Below are 17,120 nucleotides of genomic sequence, written 5' to 3' on the forward strand. Positions count from 1 at the left end.
GTTGCGGCTTATGAAGCGGGAGCTGAGACGGCTAAAGAAACAGTGGCACCATGCCCGCGACAAAGTATCAAGAGCCTCTTATAGGACGTTTATGAGATCCTATGAGGTGGCAGTCAAGGCTGCTAAGAAAGAATTCTATGCAGCTACAGTTGCGTCTGGGAGCTCACGCCCAGCCCAATTGTTTAGAGCAATTCGGTCTTTGACAGCTCTGCCACAGGGCAGACAAAAGAGTAGGGAATTGGATATTGTCTGTGAGGCTTTTGTGAGCTATTTCGCGGACAAAGTCTTGGTGCTCCCCGGTGACCTCCCCTCCACAGTTGAAACAGTGAGCGAACTTGAGGCCCCTTGCGCGTCTTCGACTCTGGGTTTAGAATGCTTCAACCTGCTCAGTCTGGAAGAAGTTGACAGATTGCTCGTATCTGTGCACCCAACCACATGCTGCCTTGATCCGTGCCCTTCCTGGCTCATTAAAGTGGGCCATGAGGGGTTTCGGGGTGTCTTAAGGGAGACTGTCAACAAGTTCCTCACAGAGGGGCGGTTCCCGGAGGCACTCAAGGAGGCGATGGTCTGTCCTTTCTTGAAAAAACCATCTCTGGACCCGGCTGAATTGGCCAACTATCAGCCGGCGTCCAATTTGCCCTATCTGGGCAAATTGATTGAGAGGGTGGTGGCGACACAGCTACAGAGATTTATGGATGACACTTCTATCCTTGATTCATTCCAGTCCGGCTTTCGCCCGGGTCATGGGATGGAGACAGTACTGGTTGCCCTTACTGACGACCTCCGGAGGCATCTGGATCGGGGCGGTGTGGCGACGCTGTTGTTGTTAGATCTATGGGCCACGTTCAACATGGTCGACCATCAGCTGCTGACCCACCGCCTCGCCGACGTGGGGATTCAGGGGCTCGCCCTTCAATGGCTTGCCTCTTTTCTCCAAGGTCGGGGATAGAGGGTGGCACTAGGGGAACAGCTGTCCCAGAGGCACCCGCTTGAATGTGGTGTGCCTCAGGGGGCGGTGCTTTCCCCGATGTTGTTTAACATCTACATGCGCCCCCTTGCCCAGATTGCCTGAAGGTATGGGCTGGGGTGTCATCAATATGCGGATGACACCCAGCTCTATCTGATGTTGGGTGGCCAGTCGGGCTCTGACCCAGACGACTTGAGCCGGGCCCTACAGGCCATGGCTGGGTGGGTCAGGCTGAGTTGGCTGAAACTAAACCTAGTGAAGACGAAGGTCCTGTGCTTGAATCAGGTCAGTCCGAGGTTGGGGATCCCTCTCCCGATCTTTGATGGGGCACCTCTGGTGCCAGCGTCGGAGGTTAGGAGTTTGGGAGTGCTCCTGGATCCCTCCTTAACTATGAAGGCCCAGGTGGCAGCCACTGTCAAATCGGCCTTTTACCATCTTAGGCTGGTGCGGCAGTTGGCTCCCTTCCTCAACTACGATGACCTGGCTACAGTGATCCATGCAACGGTCACCTCGAGGCTAGACTACTGTAACGCTCTCTACATGGGGCTGTTTTTTGTCACATATCTGGAAGCTGCAGCTTGTGCAGAATGCGGCGGCCCGGCTGTTGACGGGCCTCCCCAAGTGGGAGCACATCCAGCCTGGGATGAAAGCACTGCACTGGCTGCCAATAGCATACCGGATCCGTTTCAAAGTGCTGGTGCTTACCTTTAAACCCCTATATGGCCAGGGTCTGACATACCTAAGGGACTCCCTTTCCCCATACGTACCCTCAAGAGCACTTCGGTCGGGGACTCAACATCGCCTGGTGATTCCAGGCCGCCGGGGGGCAAGGCTTGCCACAGCTAGGGCCAGATCCTTTTCAGTGGCGGCTCCTACCTGGTGGAATGAGCTCCCGGAGGAGATCAGGGCCCTGCGGGACCTCATACAGTTCCGCAGGGCCTGCAAGATGGAGCTCTTCCACCAGGCTTTTACATAGGCGCCGCCACTACCACCACCAACAACGGCATGGGTAACAACTGGGTAAGAGGACGGCCCTTGAAGATCTGCCATGATACCACACTGGGCGGGTACCACTGGACTGGCCACGTACCAGCTACAGGACACTATTTACCTCCAATGAAAGATCCGGCATTTACCGTTGGAAAATCATCTTGTTCTTTATTGAGCACCTTACTTTTGTGATTCAATTATTTTATTCTGTTTTAATCTTGTTTTATATGTGGGCACTGTTGCCGTCTTGTAAGCCGCCCTGAGCCCGCTCGCGGGGAGGGCGAGGCAAAAATACTAATAAATAAATAAATACAAATAAAGTTCCCAGTCAGATTCAATATTACTGAGTTAGATGGTCCAATAGTCTTGACTCAACATAAAAAGCTTTGTATATCATTATGAATGAAAAAAATGTGACCAGTTAGACTCACAGAATCAACTCCTCCCCTCACTGTTTTTCAAAGTTAATTTTGAAAGCTGCAGAACATTCCGTACCTGTTCCTTGCTCTTGCCATGCTCTTAGATTTTCTTCTTTCAAAGCGTTCTTCATCTGATGAGGTTGTATCACTGCTATGAATGGCGTGCTTTTTCCTCCTATGGAAACAAAAAACATTTCACTGAGGAACAGCATGTACTCCGTTGTCCCTGGCTAACAAGTAAATGGCAGTAAAACACTCAAATCTTAAAGATTATGCTGTCTTCAGTTTCTTAAAGAGCACGGGCGGCAAACAGCCTGTTAAGAAAGCTTGCCTTCATACTTTCTTTTTTAAAGAAGTCTGATAGCCCAAGGAACACTTTATATATCAGAAGGAAAATATGCAACGCACAATGGGGGAGAACCAGAATAGGACCTCTCAGCATTACTACCATGCAATAAAACATTCACCCTCTTTATTTTAACTAACAAAATAAAAGCATCAAACTGTCTCTGCTTATCTTTTTATTTTTATGCAATTGCTTAACTAAGCAATTTTCTAAGCAAGAAATTCTTTCTAAGAACCCCAAAACTAAGAAAACATATATGGAAAATGGGTTATTTACCTGATATGGCTTCTTCTAGCAGGAGACCTATGAATGTCAAACAATGCATTTTCCCTTTTCTTCTGGTGAGCGGGCACTGAATAACACAAGATTTACAAACTGATTTACAATGTATTGGAGAATGTTTCATAGAATTCTGTTAGCGACTTATACAAGTCCTTACTATTAAGTAACATGATAAAACTCACAAGCCAGATATTTATGTAAGCAAGTCAAGCTCCAGCATCTTCCTATTATCTGCAATCTCCTCTGTTACCTCAAGTCCAAATGATTTCTAAGTATGTGTCATTTCCAGGGGATAGCATCCAAAATATTTACACAGTCAAATACATACATCCTACCCTTAGGCTACTGCAGATAATCTTGCAGATAAGTACAGGGTAAAGTAAGTGAGATCTCCAAGTTCTTTGCAATGGGAAAAAGTAGGAATCATGTCAATCCAAAACCATCTCCTCACCCCAATGTACAGAGAAGCCAGAAGCAAAACACATCATTCCTATGCAGTTTTCACTGAGCAAGTCACAACTCCACAGAGTTGCCTAACAGAATCCCACCCACTGTACACTCCCAAGGCATACAGGTGAAGAAACACTGATATTAGCATTATTTTTCACCAGATGAAGGGTGGGGTGGTTGAGGTTTCTCTGCTGCTGAATCAGAGACACTGATCCACAGATGAAAATCTGAGATACAAGTCAACTAGCAAAACAGAGAGTTGGAGCAGCCTTAGAAATATATGGCACTAGTAAAGTTAAGCTGACCAAATGTTAGAAATACAGCTACAACAGGCTGTATCTATTACGAAGGAAATCAGATTTTAGCTCGCTCACTCTCTTACCAATAGGGGGTGCCTGATATCTTTCCACTGTTTTTCTTTGTCTCAGATTATAGGGACGATCGTTTTCTTCCCCCTCTGCCTCCTCTGCTTCAATATCTCCATCTTCTTCTTGCGATTCTAAAAAGAAAAAGCCCATAGAAATAGTAAACAATTTTAAAGACAGCTCTTCTGTTGCATCTTTTAAAAGTCTCCTAATTTTTCAAGCCCTGACCCAAATGGCCCAGGGTTGCCCAACCTGGTCAGATCTTGGAAGCTAAGCAGGGTCAGCTCTGGTTGGTACTTGGATGGGAGACCACCAAGCTCAAGACTGCTTCGCAGAGGCAGGCAATGGCAAACCACCTCTGTTCATCCCATGCCTCGAAAACCCTACGGGCAGTGTTCCCTCTAAGCTGTGGAGTCTTGTGAGCAAAAATTCTATTTTGTGAGTTACTGGCATTAAAGTTGTGAGCAAGCGATTTGGCTATTGCATAAATTAGTTTGCTCCGGAGTCATCCTTCCTGAGCTGAGACGCAAATGTGTGAGCCAGAGGCTACAAAACTGTGAGCTAGCTCACGCTAACTCAGCTTAGAGGGAACCCTGCCTACGGGATCGCCACGTTAGCTGCTACCTGATGGCACTTCCCACCACAATTTTATAAACAATTTGCTTTTATAAAATGTTAATATTCTAGCTCAAATGTTATTCTGCTTAATATACCAGGATAAATTTTTGTAATGGGTGATAACAGGATTTAAAATCAAATGGACAAGGCAATCAGCTTTAGGAGGTTAACTGAATACTGATGCAACAAGGGTATTATTTCATTCCCTGGGATAGATATAATTTGACCATATCAACATCTGTGTGTTGACATTTTAGAATTCATATATTGCCTTCTTTGCATAGTCACTTTCAACAGCATATACCAAAACTAGCTAACCTCTGTCATCATTACCTTCTTCTTCCCCTTCAGTGGACACTTCATGATGGTTCTGGATTCCATAGCTATTTCTCCTCAGCGATTTCCTCCTCCTTTTTACACGTGAATACATATCCATGTTTTCCTAGAATAAGAATAATCTGCATCATGTTCAATAACCTGAATTATGAACAATAGGATGCACAGTGTTTTCCGGAACACATAGCTAACTGGATAATATCTAGTGAAAGGGGGAAGGGTAGATAAAAGAAAAAAGTGATTCTGAAACAAGCAAAAAAATTATAATATTGTATATTTTTGCCTTCCTTCTCTTCACAACACAAAGCAAATGGTAGTCAACCAAACTATTTAGAATCTTTACAGATGTGTGTGTACACACACACACTGTTATATAACTAGACATACAAGTGTGTACCACACAAATTTTTTATTTCATAACATGACTCTGGCACTTGAGTACATAGCCACACCACAAAGGTCACAATCAACACTGCAGGGTAACAAAACGGCAATGCACCCATCAAATTGGCATGTTCATATTCTCCGGACTTGCCAACATATAGCAGTGTGGTGTACAGAATGTCACCGCCACAGGAATTGGGACCACAGAAGTAAACGAGAGATGGGGAGATTCCATTACTCAGGTGCAGCATTTCCTAGCAACCAAAAGAATTACTGGGGGGAGGGGAGCACTGCAGAACAGCCAACTCGTAATAGAGGAAGTCTCGCTGCCTCACAAGCTGGCATTTACTTAAGTTACCCAATTGCCATGACGTTTCAAAAGTTGTCTGAATTTTGCTGAACACATAAGCTGGCGGGTAACACTGAAACACTTTTTGGTCCCTCTGACAGGCTTTTAGATGTGGAGTTACATGCTTGATGTTTCCTTAAGAGATCACCAGGACAATTATATGTATCGGAACTCTTTTATCCACAATAATAGGCAAGGGGCTACACGCACAGCACCAAAGCTGGCGTCGCCCTTGCAAGCAGCACAGCTTGACAAATGGGTCAGTCGAATAGCTGACTATGCCGGATTCCCTGCCAATTTTCTTCTCCAGATGTTACATTGCTGCTGTTGGCAATTGTTATTTCCATTATGAAAGGAATCCTATTTTCACTCTCGTATGTGTCAAACGTGCTCTCTCCCATTGCTAAAACTGTTATCTCAATGGCGTGCTGTTCACAAATGAATCGAATACACTATATTATTAGAAATTAACTTGTTGATGTTTTACGATTGGCAATACTTTTTAAGTACTGCATAGCACGAATGACCAATTTGAACTTACAAATTCCGTATCTGTCCACATGCGCAATCTTTCCACCTCTCCAGATCGCCTATTCCGTCTGATGTTAATATTGTCCATTTCTTGAAGAACAGCTTCGGCAGTACTGAAACATTTAAGTCTTAATATGAAATAAAATAGCAAACCACATACATTTCATAACAGTACCGTGTTAAGGTACTTATCAGCCAAGCACAGACATGATTCAGAGCCTAATGAAACAGAGCTCCACAGGTGTGCAGGGGGGGGGGAAAGCAAAGGGCCAAAACTTGTTCTGACAAAGTGAAAGTTCTCTGCTGAAGAACTAACATGATTCTTGGCTTCGGTGCACTGAAACAAGCACAGGTCAATTCACAGAATGCCAACTGCAACCCAACTTTTAGAGAAGGGTAAAGAAGTGACGTAAGTGACAGGGAGACAACTGTTTACTAGCCAGGACCAAGTGTGAATTACCCCAAGGTGCTGGATGTCAAAGTAACTGTCATTAAAAACTGTTCTACCCACGTTTTTTACCAGGATATTGCCCAACCACAGAACAAAACCAGACTGGGGAAAAAAGCAAAAAGAGTGAAACGCAGGCAGACACATGCTTGGTAATTATTAATCATATTTTACTATGCCCTTTCCTCTTCCAAAGAGCTCAGAGGCTGTATCTCTCCTCTCACTCATTTTATCCTCTTAAACATCCGACAGGGGAGATCAGGCTGAGAAACTTTGATTCGCTCAGGCCTCCCACTGACTTAAGACAGAGTAGGGACCAAGTCCTAGCAAAAATCCTAACCGCAATTCCCCACAGGTTAAACAGAAACCAAAAGCAGCAGCTAATACTAGCCAACCTAAGAGTACGAAGGTGAAGGTCCTGAAAAACGTGGGACTATTCTGAGCCTCAGTTATCTAAGGAGGTGGGAATCTACAAGTGCAGAAAACTGCAAGTTTATGGATCCTTATAAGAACCCACTCAAGTTATAGCTATAGAAAATACAGAAACTTAAAAGGGGGGCTAAAATAGCCTGCTGACTGGTCTTGACCTATTTCTCTAACCAACCTCACCCATTGCACACATGTATACATCCCCAACAGGGCTGCGGTGGCTCAAGTGGTTAAGACACTGAACTGCAGACCAGAAGGTTGGCAGTTCAGCAGTTCGAGACCCGAGTGCCACATGATGGAGTGAGCTCACATCTCTGGTCCCAGCTCCTGCCAACCTAGCAGTTCGAAAGCAAGAAACTGCAAGTAGATAAATAGGTACCGCTTCGGTGGGAAGGTAACAGCGTTCCGTGCACCTTGGCGTCTAGTCAGGCTAGCCACATGACCACGGAAACGTCTTTGGACAGCGCTGGCTCTTTGGCTTGGAAACGGAGATGAGCACTGCCCCCTAGGGTCAGATTCGACTGGCTTTCGAGTAAGGGAAACCTTTACCTATACTTCCCCAACTACTCAAAAGCTTCATTTTGTAAATCTAGACTTTGGGCTTTAGTGGGTATAATTTCAAAGAGTACTGGGAGAAGTAATTTATGTTCACAACAGTTCCTTTCTTTAAAGACCATACATGGAATGAAGATAAACTACCTGCTTTCATCAGTGACACTAGCATTAATAATAAAGATTGGAGCCTAAAGATTTGAAAGCATTAAATCTACAGGCTGCTAAAAGAATATATGTCAAAGAGCTTGGCAAACAACCAGCGGAAGATGAGAAAGCTCAAGGAATTCCTATTAAACAAGGAAAAATTTAAGTACCCCAAAGAAGACACCAAAAACATTTGCAGAACAGGGATTTAATCTGGAAATTATTCATGTTATTAGACTATCCCCACATACCTGTTTACTAGCTGGTCAAACAGCAAACTCTGATTCAAACTTTCAAATCTGTTTTTTCTGGATCGACAACTTTTTCTGATTTCTCTGCCTCCATTTATACAAGCATGGTCCCCGTCTCCCTTTTTCTCCCCTCGAAGGGAACAGCTTTTGAGAGCTGAAAGATTCAAGTTATTATTTTAATCTGCAGGGATTAAATACAAAAGGAAAATACAAAGAACATAACCACAGACTAGGTAGACGCTTGGTGTCTTTATTCCTTGCAGCATCATTTCTCTGACACTGGATTCTGACAAGTGGGGGGGAATTCTCCTTATGGCTCCGTGGGGGAGGGGAATTAGCCTGGCATTCTCCTCTGCCACTGCTCAGCACAGCTACTGGCATCCTCCTCAGTCGCAGCTGAGCCCTGCGTGGCTGCCAGGTATCCTCTGCCACCGTGGCTGGACTGCAGCAGCTGCCGGGAGTCTTCCTCCACCACAGCAACTCCCAGTTGTCCTCCTCCGTTGTGGCCAGGCCTGGTGTGCCTGGTCAGGCATTCTCCACCGCGGCCAAGCCACAGTAACTCCTAGATGTCCTCCGCCACCACGGCCAGGCTGGTGTGGCTGCCGATGTCCTTCAATACTAAGGCCATGGCAGCCACGGCTGCCAATGTCCACCACCAGGCCGCGCTGCAGTGGCTCCGTACTGAACAGGTAAGAGCATCGTCTGCATGTGCACAGGTGATGCAAATATAATTGGGGGGATTTAAACCCCTCTATATACTTTAATGTAGATTTCAGATTTTTCTGCAAACCTGGTGAGTACCCCAACCTTGAAGAAAAATCTGTTGAGCTTCCGTGTGGCCCTGATCTGCGGATTTAGCTATCTGCAGATGAGGGCCACAGTTGGCTAATAGTCTACAGAAGGTCTAGTAACATGCATACTTTCAGAGATAATTCCCACATCTCCCCCCGTTTTTTTTAATATATTTCAATATACCTATATATATATCTCTTAGTCCCAACCTTCTCCTACCCATTTTTCTAGCTTTTCTTAGAAAATATATGATCCTAATAACTGCTGAATTGCAACTGATAATGAAGCTCAAGACAATGCATCCGCCTGGACTGAATCAAAACCTAGGTTTCCTGTCTCATTACCAAGTCTTACCCCTCTGCATATCTCACCTAAATCCAATTACGCCTACTATTGTCATTCAAAATCACCCCGCTTTCTAATAAATAGGATAGATGGACTCCCATTCTAGCTGTATCTGAAGAAATGAGCAGTGACTCACAAAAGCTCATACCCTGCCACATATTTGGTTAATCTTTATTACTGGGCTCTTGCTCTTATGATCCTAATTGTCAGTGTGTGAAATAACAACCAAAAAGCAGAGCAAAAGATACTAAAGGGAAATCTTATGAGTGGCCTTTTTTGTGTGTATGTGACAAAATAATACACTGCAGACAATGAACGAAAGGAGGTGCTGAAAAACCCAACACACCAAAATGCCTCTGGAGGAGAACTATAACTAACACCAATCAAATACAAAGTACTTACATAAACTACGCCCATTTGGTAAGGTAGCACCAGACTGAGAAGTTAACCTAAGAAATAATTAAATATTATTTGCAACATATATTAACCTTCAATTCACACAATACTTGTATAAAAGTGGTTCCAAAATGTTAAACACTGAACATAATCAATAATTTCACGAAGGCCTAATACAAAAGTAATTCACTACTGATCTTATTCTTCCTCACGAAAGGCTGTGAAAAATAGATCACATTTTCGGCTTTACAGATGAGGAACTAGAGCACGCACGCGCGTGTGTGTAATACAACTATGTGAATTACAGTGGTTTAATTATAGGGGAATGTATTGAGGAGTATTACATCTCTTAATATATTTACTGCACATTCAGCCTTTCTAGAATGAAAATACAGAATGAAGACCATACGCTAGCAAACAGCTGGGCCAAGAGCGAAGTTAATAACAGAGCCCTGTTAATCAGCTCAGAACATCACAGACTGGAGTTATTTTGGTGCCTGATCAACACATCAAGTATTTTGGAACCGAATATCTTGATAAACCTCTAATATTCTTTGTAAATGAAACAGTCAAACAGGACTAGTTTTTTTGGGAGACTACGACACAGTTCTTTTGAACACACATCGGGGGAGACACAAACAACACTCCTTTGTTTTGGCTAAAAGCCTAACTGCACATTACAAAGTCCTCATCTCCCTCTATGTGTCCATCCCAGATATATCAATCAGACATGCTCTGGGAGTTATGTGCTCAGAACTGAATTCCCAGGCATGCACAGGAACAAGTGACCTTAACTTCCTGCATGCCACTTAACCAATCCAAAATGGCCCCAGGCATCTGTATTTGCCCCACTGGGGAAGCTTCTGTGTACTAAGGGATACATGCAGGTTTCCACAATGGGACAAACAATGACTCCCTCTGGAAAATGACATGGGTGGGAAAGGCTTAACAACCCTCTTCCCACAAATCATAGTCTCAAACCGAAGCAGTTCCTTTCTATGCTTTGGAATTAAATTCTGAGCACAGAACTTTCACAGCACATCCAGCCAACAGGCCCAGGATGGACAAGCCCAGGGTGGACACATGGTCTTTGTAATAGGTAGTTAGGCCCCCAATGACAGCAGCTGGCATATGGCAGATCCCAAACACTGCCTTTATTGACATCATCCCTCTTCCCTTCTAAATCACATGTTGGTCGCCCTTCTTGATTCCCAATCATCAAAACTGCATCCAGATTATCTGCCGGAAAGCTAGCTTGCAGTTTAGATGTACAGCACTGGGCCACAGAATGGGACTGTGAAAAGAGACGTAGCTCTAAGCCCAAATAGTACCAGCTGCGCACTATGAGAAATCATGAGCAAACGGAAAAGAACTGCTAGCACTGCTCCACTAATGCTTGTGCAAGAATGCTATAAAGAGACAGGTTTAACGGCAATTCTGTTGCTTTTGTTTTTCAAAGAGGAGGCACAAGGTCTTTTGCAAACTTGGATTTAGCTTCACTGTTCCCACGCAGTACAGACTACAACAGCATTTCTGAATGCCGAAGCTGAATCCAGTCCATTGTTCGTTTTCACAGATTAAGCCAACCCTCCTATAATATGGGGATAGTAACACTGGTTTGCTTTATAGGGTTGCTGGAATTTTTACCAAGATATTTCAGATGCACGTATAAAAATGTACACTGAGCACCAGAAATGTACAAATGCCAACACCGTCACCACTGGCCAGAACACTGCAGACAATCATGCAGCATGGACTTGCCAAACGTTGTGGCTGTGATGAAGCAACGGCATTCAGAATGGCAAAAGCTTTTGCAGCTTGCTGGAAACTGGTGACTGATTTCCTTCTCCCCAAAGCAGCACCCCACCCTTTGTTCACTGAACTTAAACCGATCAACATGCCGATATCTTCAGCTGTGCACTTGTTCGGGGATACCCTTAAAGAAATAGTCAAATGGTGAAAAAAAGAGGACCAAGAGGCCATTACAGAAACACACTGGGGTGGATCTGCTCGACAATGTATGAAGCCTTCCTCCAGCCTAAGGAGCTTTTCTCCAACTCAAGTTGCTCTTCCTCTGATGAAAGGAAGACTCTTTAGACTAGAGAATGGCTTCAGATGTTGCTGAGCATAGTGGCTGGCTTGACCCCACCCACACCTCTTGGAGAACTGATTTAAAACCCATCAAACTGTACAAGGCAGACTTACAGCTATCAGGAGACAAATGGAGAGGACTGTTGCCAAAAATGGGGGAAGTGACTAGTCAGCCCAACGTTTGAACTTAAAACAATTCTACAAAAAGGACAATGAACTTGCGTAATAAGAGCTCAGTTCTGACTCTCTTTTATTGCTTTATTTTTTAGGGTGATTAAAGTTTTATTTAAAGAAAGAATAACTGAGAGGTGATATGATTACCATCTTAAAGTGGCAGGGAGTTGTTTTCTGTTGCCCCAGAAGGTTGGACCAGAACCAACAGGTTGAAATTAAATCAGACCAGTTTTCGTCTAAACATTAATCCATTCTTTCATCCACACTAAACAAGCAGCCACAAAATAAAATTTCAAATCAAGTAAACCTAATCCTCCTCTTTTCTTGCATCCTGGCCATACAAATCTAGATATATCTTTCTGCCATTGTTTAAATTGCAGCTCTGTTGTCAAAACAGGAACTGTTTGAAACAAAAATAGCATTCTAGGTAAAACATTCATCTTAATCACAGATATTCTCCCCATAAGTGACAGCTGAACTTTGTCACATCTTAACAAATCTTTTTCAATTTAATTCCAAGTCTTAACATAGTTATTTTGAAATAGCATACAATTCATATTTGTCAAAGTGATACTCAAGTACTTTACCTTCTTTTCAGTTTTAAAACTTGTTTTATCAGTTTTGTTTGATCTTGTATTTTTATATTTTTGGTAACATCTTAGGCTTCTCTTTATTGACCTTAATGCCCACTACTGTACCAAATTCTTTCAGTTTGGCCATTAAAGTTTCAATTCCTATGATTTTATCAAATAACAGACCAAAGAAGAGAGGGAAAAGCTATATAAAATAAAAGGAGGCTTCCAATTTTCTCTGCAACAAATGTTAGTATTATTACAAAATATTGTCTTACTCTATGTTGACAAAGAAAAGCTCTCTTTTTTCAATTGTCTAAATTCCTTATTCACCAAACCCACACATCATCCAGTCATTATTATGTTTCATGCAAAAAGTCTATAAGGTGTTTCCAATGATCAATAAAGGAATTTATTGTCTTTTGTCTAATCAATGAAGTAAGTTTAGCCATCACTGCAAGTTCCACCACCTTCACCCACCACTCCTTCGTTGTTGGCAACATCGGACTCTTCCACTTTTGTACATATAATAACCTTGCTGCCGTCATATATAACAACAAAGCCTTCTTTCCAGATGAGTGTCCGTAAATCCCAAAAGACAGGACTCTGGTTTCAATTGTATATTAATCTTTAAAATCTTCTGAATTAATAACTGTATTTGTATTCAAAAAATCTTTGCTTTCTTACAAGTCCACCACATATGCTAAAATGATCTTTCATGTTGCTCACATTTCCAACATAAACTCAAAGTACCTTAAAACATTTTGGCCAATTTCAACAGAGACATATACCAAAGGTACATCATCTTATAAAAGTTCTCTTTAAGACTAGAACAATGTAAATTTCAACCCTTTAGCCACATATTTTCCCATTGTTCCATTTGTATATCATATCGAAAATTTTGGCCCATTTTTTCATAGCGTTTTTCACTTGCTCTTCCTCTGTCTCAAATTTCAACCAGAGTTTATACAATTTGGCAATAACATGTTCATCATTTGTACATAGTTCTGTCTCAAATTCAGTCTTAGATTGCTCAAAAGTTTTGTCTACCTTAAACCTTTCTAAGGCCCCGGTCACACGGGCCGGATATCGCGGGGGGGGAGGCGTGGCTGTTTGCCCCGGAGCAAAATAACGCGCAGTTGCGCAAGCAGATGTCCCGTGGAGGTTCCGTGGAGGTCCCATGGGTAGGGGGGAGGTGCCGATCACAGGACAATCCTGCGGAGCGGCAAAGAAGCGGCGCGGTGCGGCTAACGGGTTTGTTTTTTTCTGTACACCAAAGCATGCTCCGTTGGGTGCTTGTGCGCATCCATGGAGACTTGGGGGGAAAAACCCTTTTTGCAAGGGGACATGGGCGGGCGCCGGATGCCACCAGAAACGCGATCAGATGCCCGCCCTTGCCCCGCGGTTACCAGAAACTAGTACCTGGGCGGTACTAGTTTTTTACCCCACATCTTCGGCGGGAAGCCTCGGGTGAGCCATGGGAGCTCTACGCTTCCCAGATATGGCGGTGAGATCGCGCCCGGAAAATCCGCCTATCTTCCGTCTCTCTAGCGTGGCTAATGTTCCGTGTGACCGCAGCCTAAGATTTGCAAGTAAGAAAACCATTGGCAAGCATATCCTTCTGTTATCAAATCTTCTCTTGATTTTATTTTATATACTCCTTGCAAAAATTCTAACATATCACAGTATGTTAAACATTTATACAAATTTGTCATTTTTCTTCTAGCTTTTTGTGGTGACGGTGACAGCCGCAGTTTCAGACTCAAGCATATCCTTCTGTTATCAAATCTTCTCTTGATTTTATTTTATATACTCCTTGCAAAAATTCTAACATATCACAGTATGTTAAACATTTATACAAATTTGTCATTTTTCTTCTAAAGTGAGCTTTTTGTGGTGACAGCCGCAGAGGGATTTTCAGACAGATCCTAGGTTTATATTTATTACATACTGTCAAAATGGGATGTCTACCATAGTGGTTATTAAATTCTACATGAACCTTTGCTTGGTTGTACAACAGGTATTCATGCCACCCACATCTCAAATCATTTCCTTTTAACACCAATAATCAACTATTTTTTAATGAAATCCATTCTTTCATCCACACTAAACAAGCAGCCACAAAATAAAATTTCAAATCAAGTAAACCTAATCCTCCTCATGTCTTGCATCCTGGCCATACAAATCTAGATATATCTTTCTGCCATTGTTTAAATTGCAGCTCTGTTGTCAAAACAGGAACTGTCTGAAACAAAAATAGCATTCTAGGTAAAACATTCATCTTAATCACAGATATTCTCCCCATAAGTGACAGCTGAACTTTGTCACATCTTAAATCTTTTTCAATTTCATTCCAAGTCTTAACATAGTTATTTTGAAATAGCATACAATTCATATTTGTCAAAGTGATACTCAAGTACTTTACCTTCTTTTCCGTTTTAAAACTTGTTTTATCAGTTTTCTTTGATCTTGTATTTTCATATTTTTGGTAACATCTTAGTCTTCTCTTTATCGACCTTAATGCCCACTACTTTACCAAATGCTTTCAGTTTGGCCATTAAAGTTTCAATTCCCTTTAACGGATCTTCCAAGACCAGCATCAGGTCATCTGCAAAGGCTCTTAACTTATAAGATTCTTTTTTAATCTTTATACCTCCCATTATTTCATCTTCTCTTGTATCTCCATTCAATATTTCAAGAACAAGAACAAAAGAGGTGACAGTGGGCAACTTTGTCATGTTCCTCTTTAGTCAGATCTCCACTAATAATTATTTGTGCTGCCTGAGAGGTACAAATCAATTTTACCCTTTTTATACAATTTTCTCCACAATCCATATCCTCCAAGACTTTAAACAGGATGGCCCAGTTCAAATTATCAAAAGCCTTCTCTGCATCTAAGAAAATCAATGCAGCTTGTTTTTCATTATGTTTTCCCAAATATCTAATACAGTTCTAACATTGCCCCTCAATTGCCTTCGATAATTGCTTCATTTTATAACAATATTTTGTTTAATCTCCATCTGAAAGTTCTAGGGGTTTTTTTTAATAAACCATAATCACAGGATTGTGATCTGAAGTCTTTGGTAGCTAAGTCTCTTGATGTCAAAATCATGTCTATTCTTGATAAAGATCTATGTCTTTCTGAGATACCGTGTTTCCCCGAAAATAAGACACTGTCTTATATTTATTTTTTCTCAAGAAGACACACTAGGGCTTATACCACAAATGCATAGAAATCCTGCTAGGGCTTATTTTTGGGGTAGGTCTTATTTTCGGGAAAACGGGGTGTGTGTGTGTGTGTGTGTGTGTGTGTATACTTCTGAATTATCATTTTTCTGTTTCTATAAATCAATCAACCCCAGAATGTCCATCAAATCAAAGAAAATTTTTGGTAGTTTACCTTGAAGCATTTTAATATTTTTCTCAGCAGTCCTGTCCATTTGTGGGGAAACTGCTCCAATCCAATCCCCCATCAAGTACCAGCTTTCATAGGGTAAATCTATTAAACTTTCCACGAGTCTTTCATAAAACACTGTTTTATCATCATGTAGGGCACAGAGTCCCAACCACCAAAGTTTTTACCCCATGTAAGTTGACCTACACCCACAAATCTGCAATGATCATCAGTCAGAACCAATTCTGGTTTTAGATGAGATTTAATATACTAAACAATTCCAATTCTCTTTTTAATGCCTGCTGAGATAAATTCTTCACCCAAAACCTATACACCAAATTTGTATATCTTTTTTTCTAATATGAGTTTCTTGTAAACAAATAATGTCCTGTTTTAACTTTTTCAAATAATAGAATATTTTCTTTCTCTTGAAGGACATTTGCTTCATTGATATTCCATGATAAACAGTTGTAATCCATATTCTGGTCAAAAGTTAAAGAATAAATTTAAAATTTAGATGGTATAGGTAGCACCTAATTCAGTGTCATCCTTTCCCAGTTCCTGTTGCTGTTCTTGTGTAGGTTTTGTTGGACTTTCCATTTGCATGTCCTCCAGCTATCAAATCTTTCTAAGAAATCTCTCACCTTCTGAACTGAGTTAAGCCTAAATCTCTGTTTCTAAAAAGTAAAGATCACACCCTCCAGAGTATCCCATCGAAAAGCAAACTTGAAAACCCAACAGAAGCAGCAGGAGCATTGATGGATAAGATTGAAGAGTATGGAGCAGTGGTGGGCTTCAAAATAAATGTAGAGAAAACCAAAATTATAACTAAGAACTTGGAAGATAAACAAAAAGAGAAGTTACAAGAAATCACAAGATGTCAGATTGTAAAAAAACCTAAATATCTAGGAATTATGGTTACAAACAAATGTAGTGCACTCTATGAAGACAACTATAAAGCACTGCTACAAAAAACTAAACAAGATTTGTACAACTGGAGAAATCTGCAACTTTCCATGATGGGAAGAATCGCTACAATAAAAATGAACATTTTACCTAGATGGATGTTCTTATTTCAAACTATTCCTGTATTACAAAACTTGTTTGAAGAATTAGACCAGATGACATCCAAGTTTATATGGCAAGGGAAAAGGGCACGAATAAGATTGAAAATGCTACATGATGTAAAAGAAAGAGGAGGGTTTGGAGTACCGAACTGGTTATTGTATTATAGAGCTGCAGCATTAGATTTACTGCTAAGATGGAATGCTTTTTTGTGGTATAAAAAAGCAGGCCCTCAAAAATATTTTAAGCAACATTGGTTGAGAGCAGCATTATTAAAGGTTTTCCTATACATAAAATTTTTTATACTAAAAGACCAAGACTGATTATACCTTTAGAGGCATTTACCTTACCTAATGTATATGTGGGAGAAGAATTGTTAAGATACCAGGATATTTTGGATAAAAAAGACAATTTGAAATTACCAGAA

At 41.6% G+C, this 17,120-nt stretch overlaps 1 protein-coding gene across 1 annotated transcript in view; it reads right to left on the bottom strand.

Moving 5' to 3' along the window:
• The window catches only part of ATAD2B (ATPase family, AAA domain containing 2B), a 94,157-nt gene that overhangs the window by 71,593 nt on the left and 5,444 nt on the right, over positions 1-17,120 (bottom strand). The window contains exons 3-9 of the mRNA XM_015407334.1: positions 9,404-9,450; positions 7,865-8,018; positions 6,048-6,150; positions 4,771-4,879; positions 3,837-3,953; positions 2,999-3,074; positions 2,453-2,551 (exon numbers count right to left, since the gene is read on the bottom strand). Coding sequence (XP_015262820.1) covers positions 2,453-2,551; positions 2,999-3,074; positions 3,837-3,953; positions 4,771-4,879; positions 6,048-6,150; positions 7,865-8,018; positions 9,404-9,450 — 705 coding nt within the window. The remainder of the gene's footprint in view (positions 1-2,452; positions 2,552-2,998; positions 3,075-3,836; positions 3,954-4,770; positions 4,880-6,047; positions 6,151-7,864; positions 8,019-9,403; positions 9,451-17,120) is intronic.

This window comes from Gekko japonicus, unplaced genomic scaffold, assembly GCF_001447785.1.
Source record: "Gekko japonicus isolate JY-2015 unplaced genomic scaffold, Gekko_japonicus_V1.1 scaffold239, whole genome shotgun sequence".
In the NCBI taxonomy this organism is placed as follows: Eukaryota; Metazoa; Chordata; class Lepidosauria; order Squamata; family Gekkonidae; genus Gekko; species Gekko japonicus.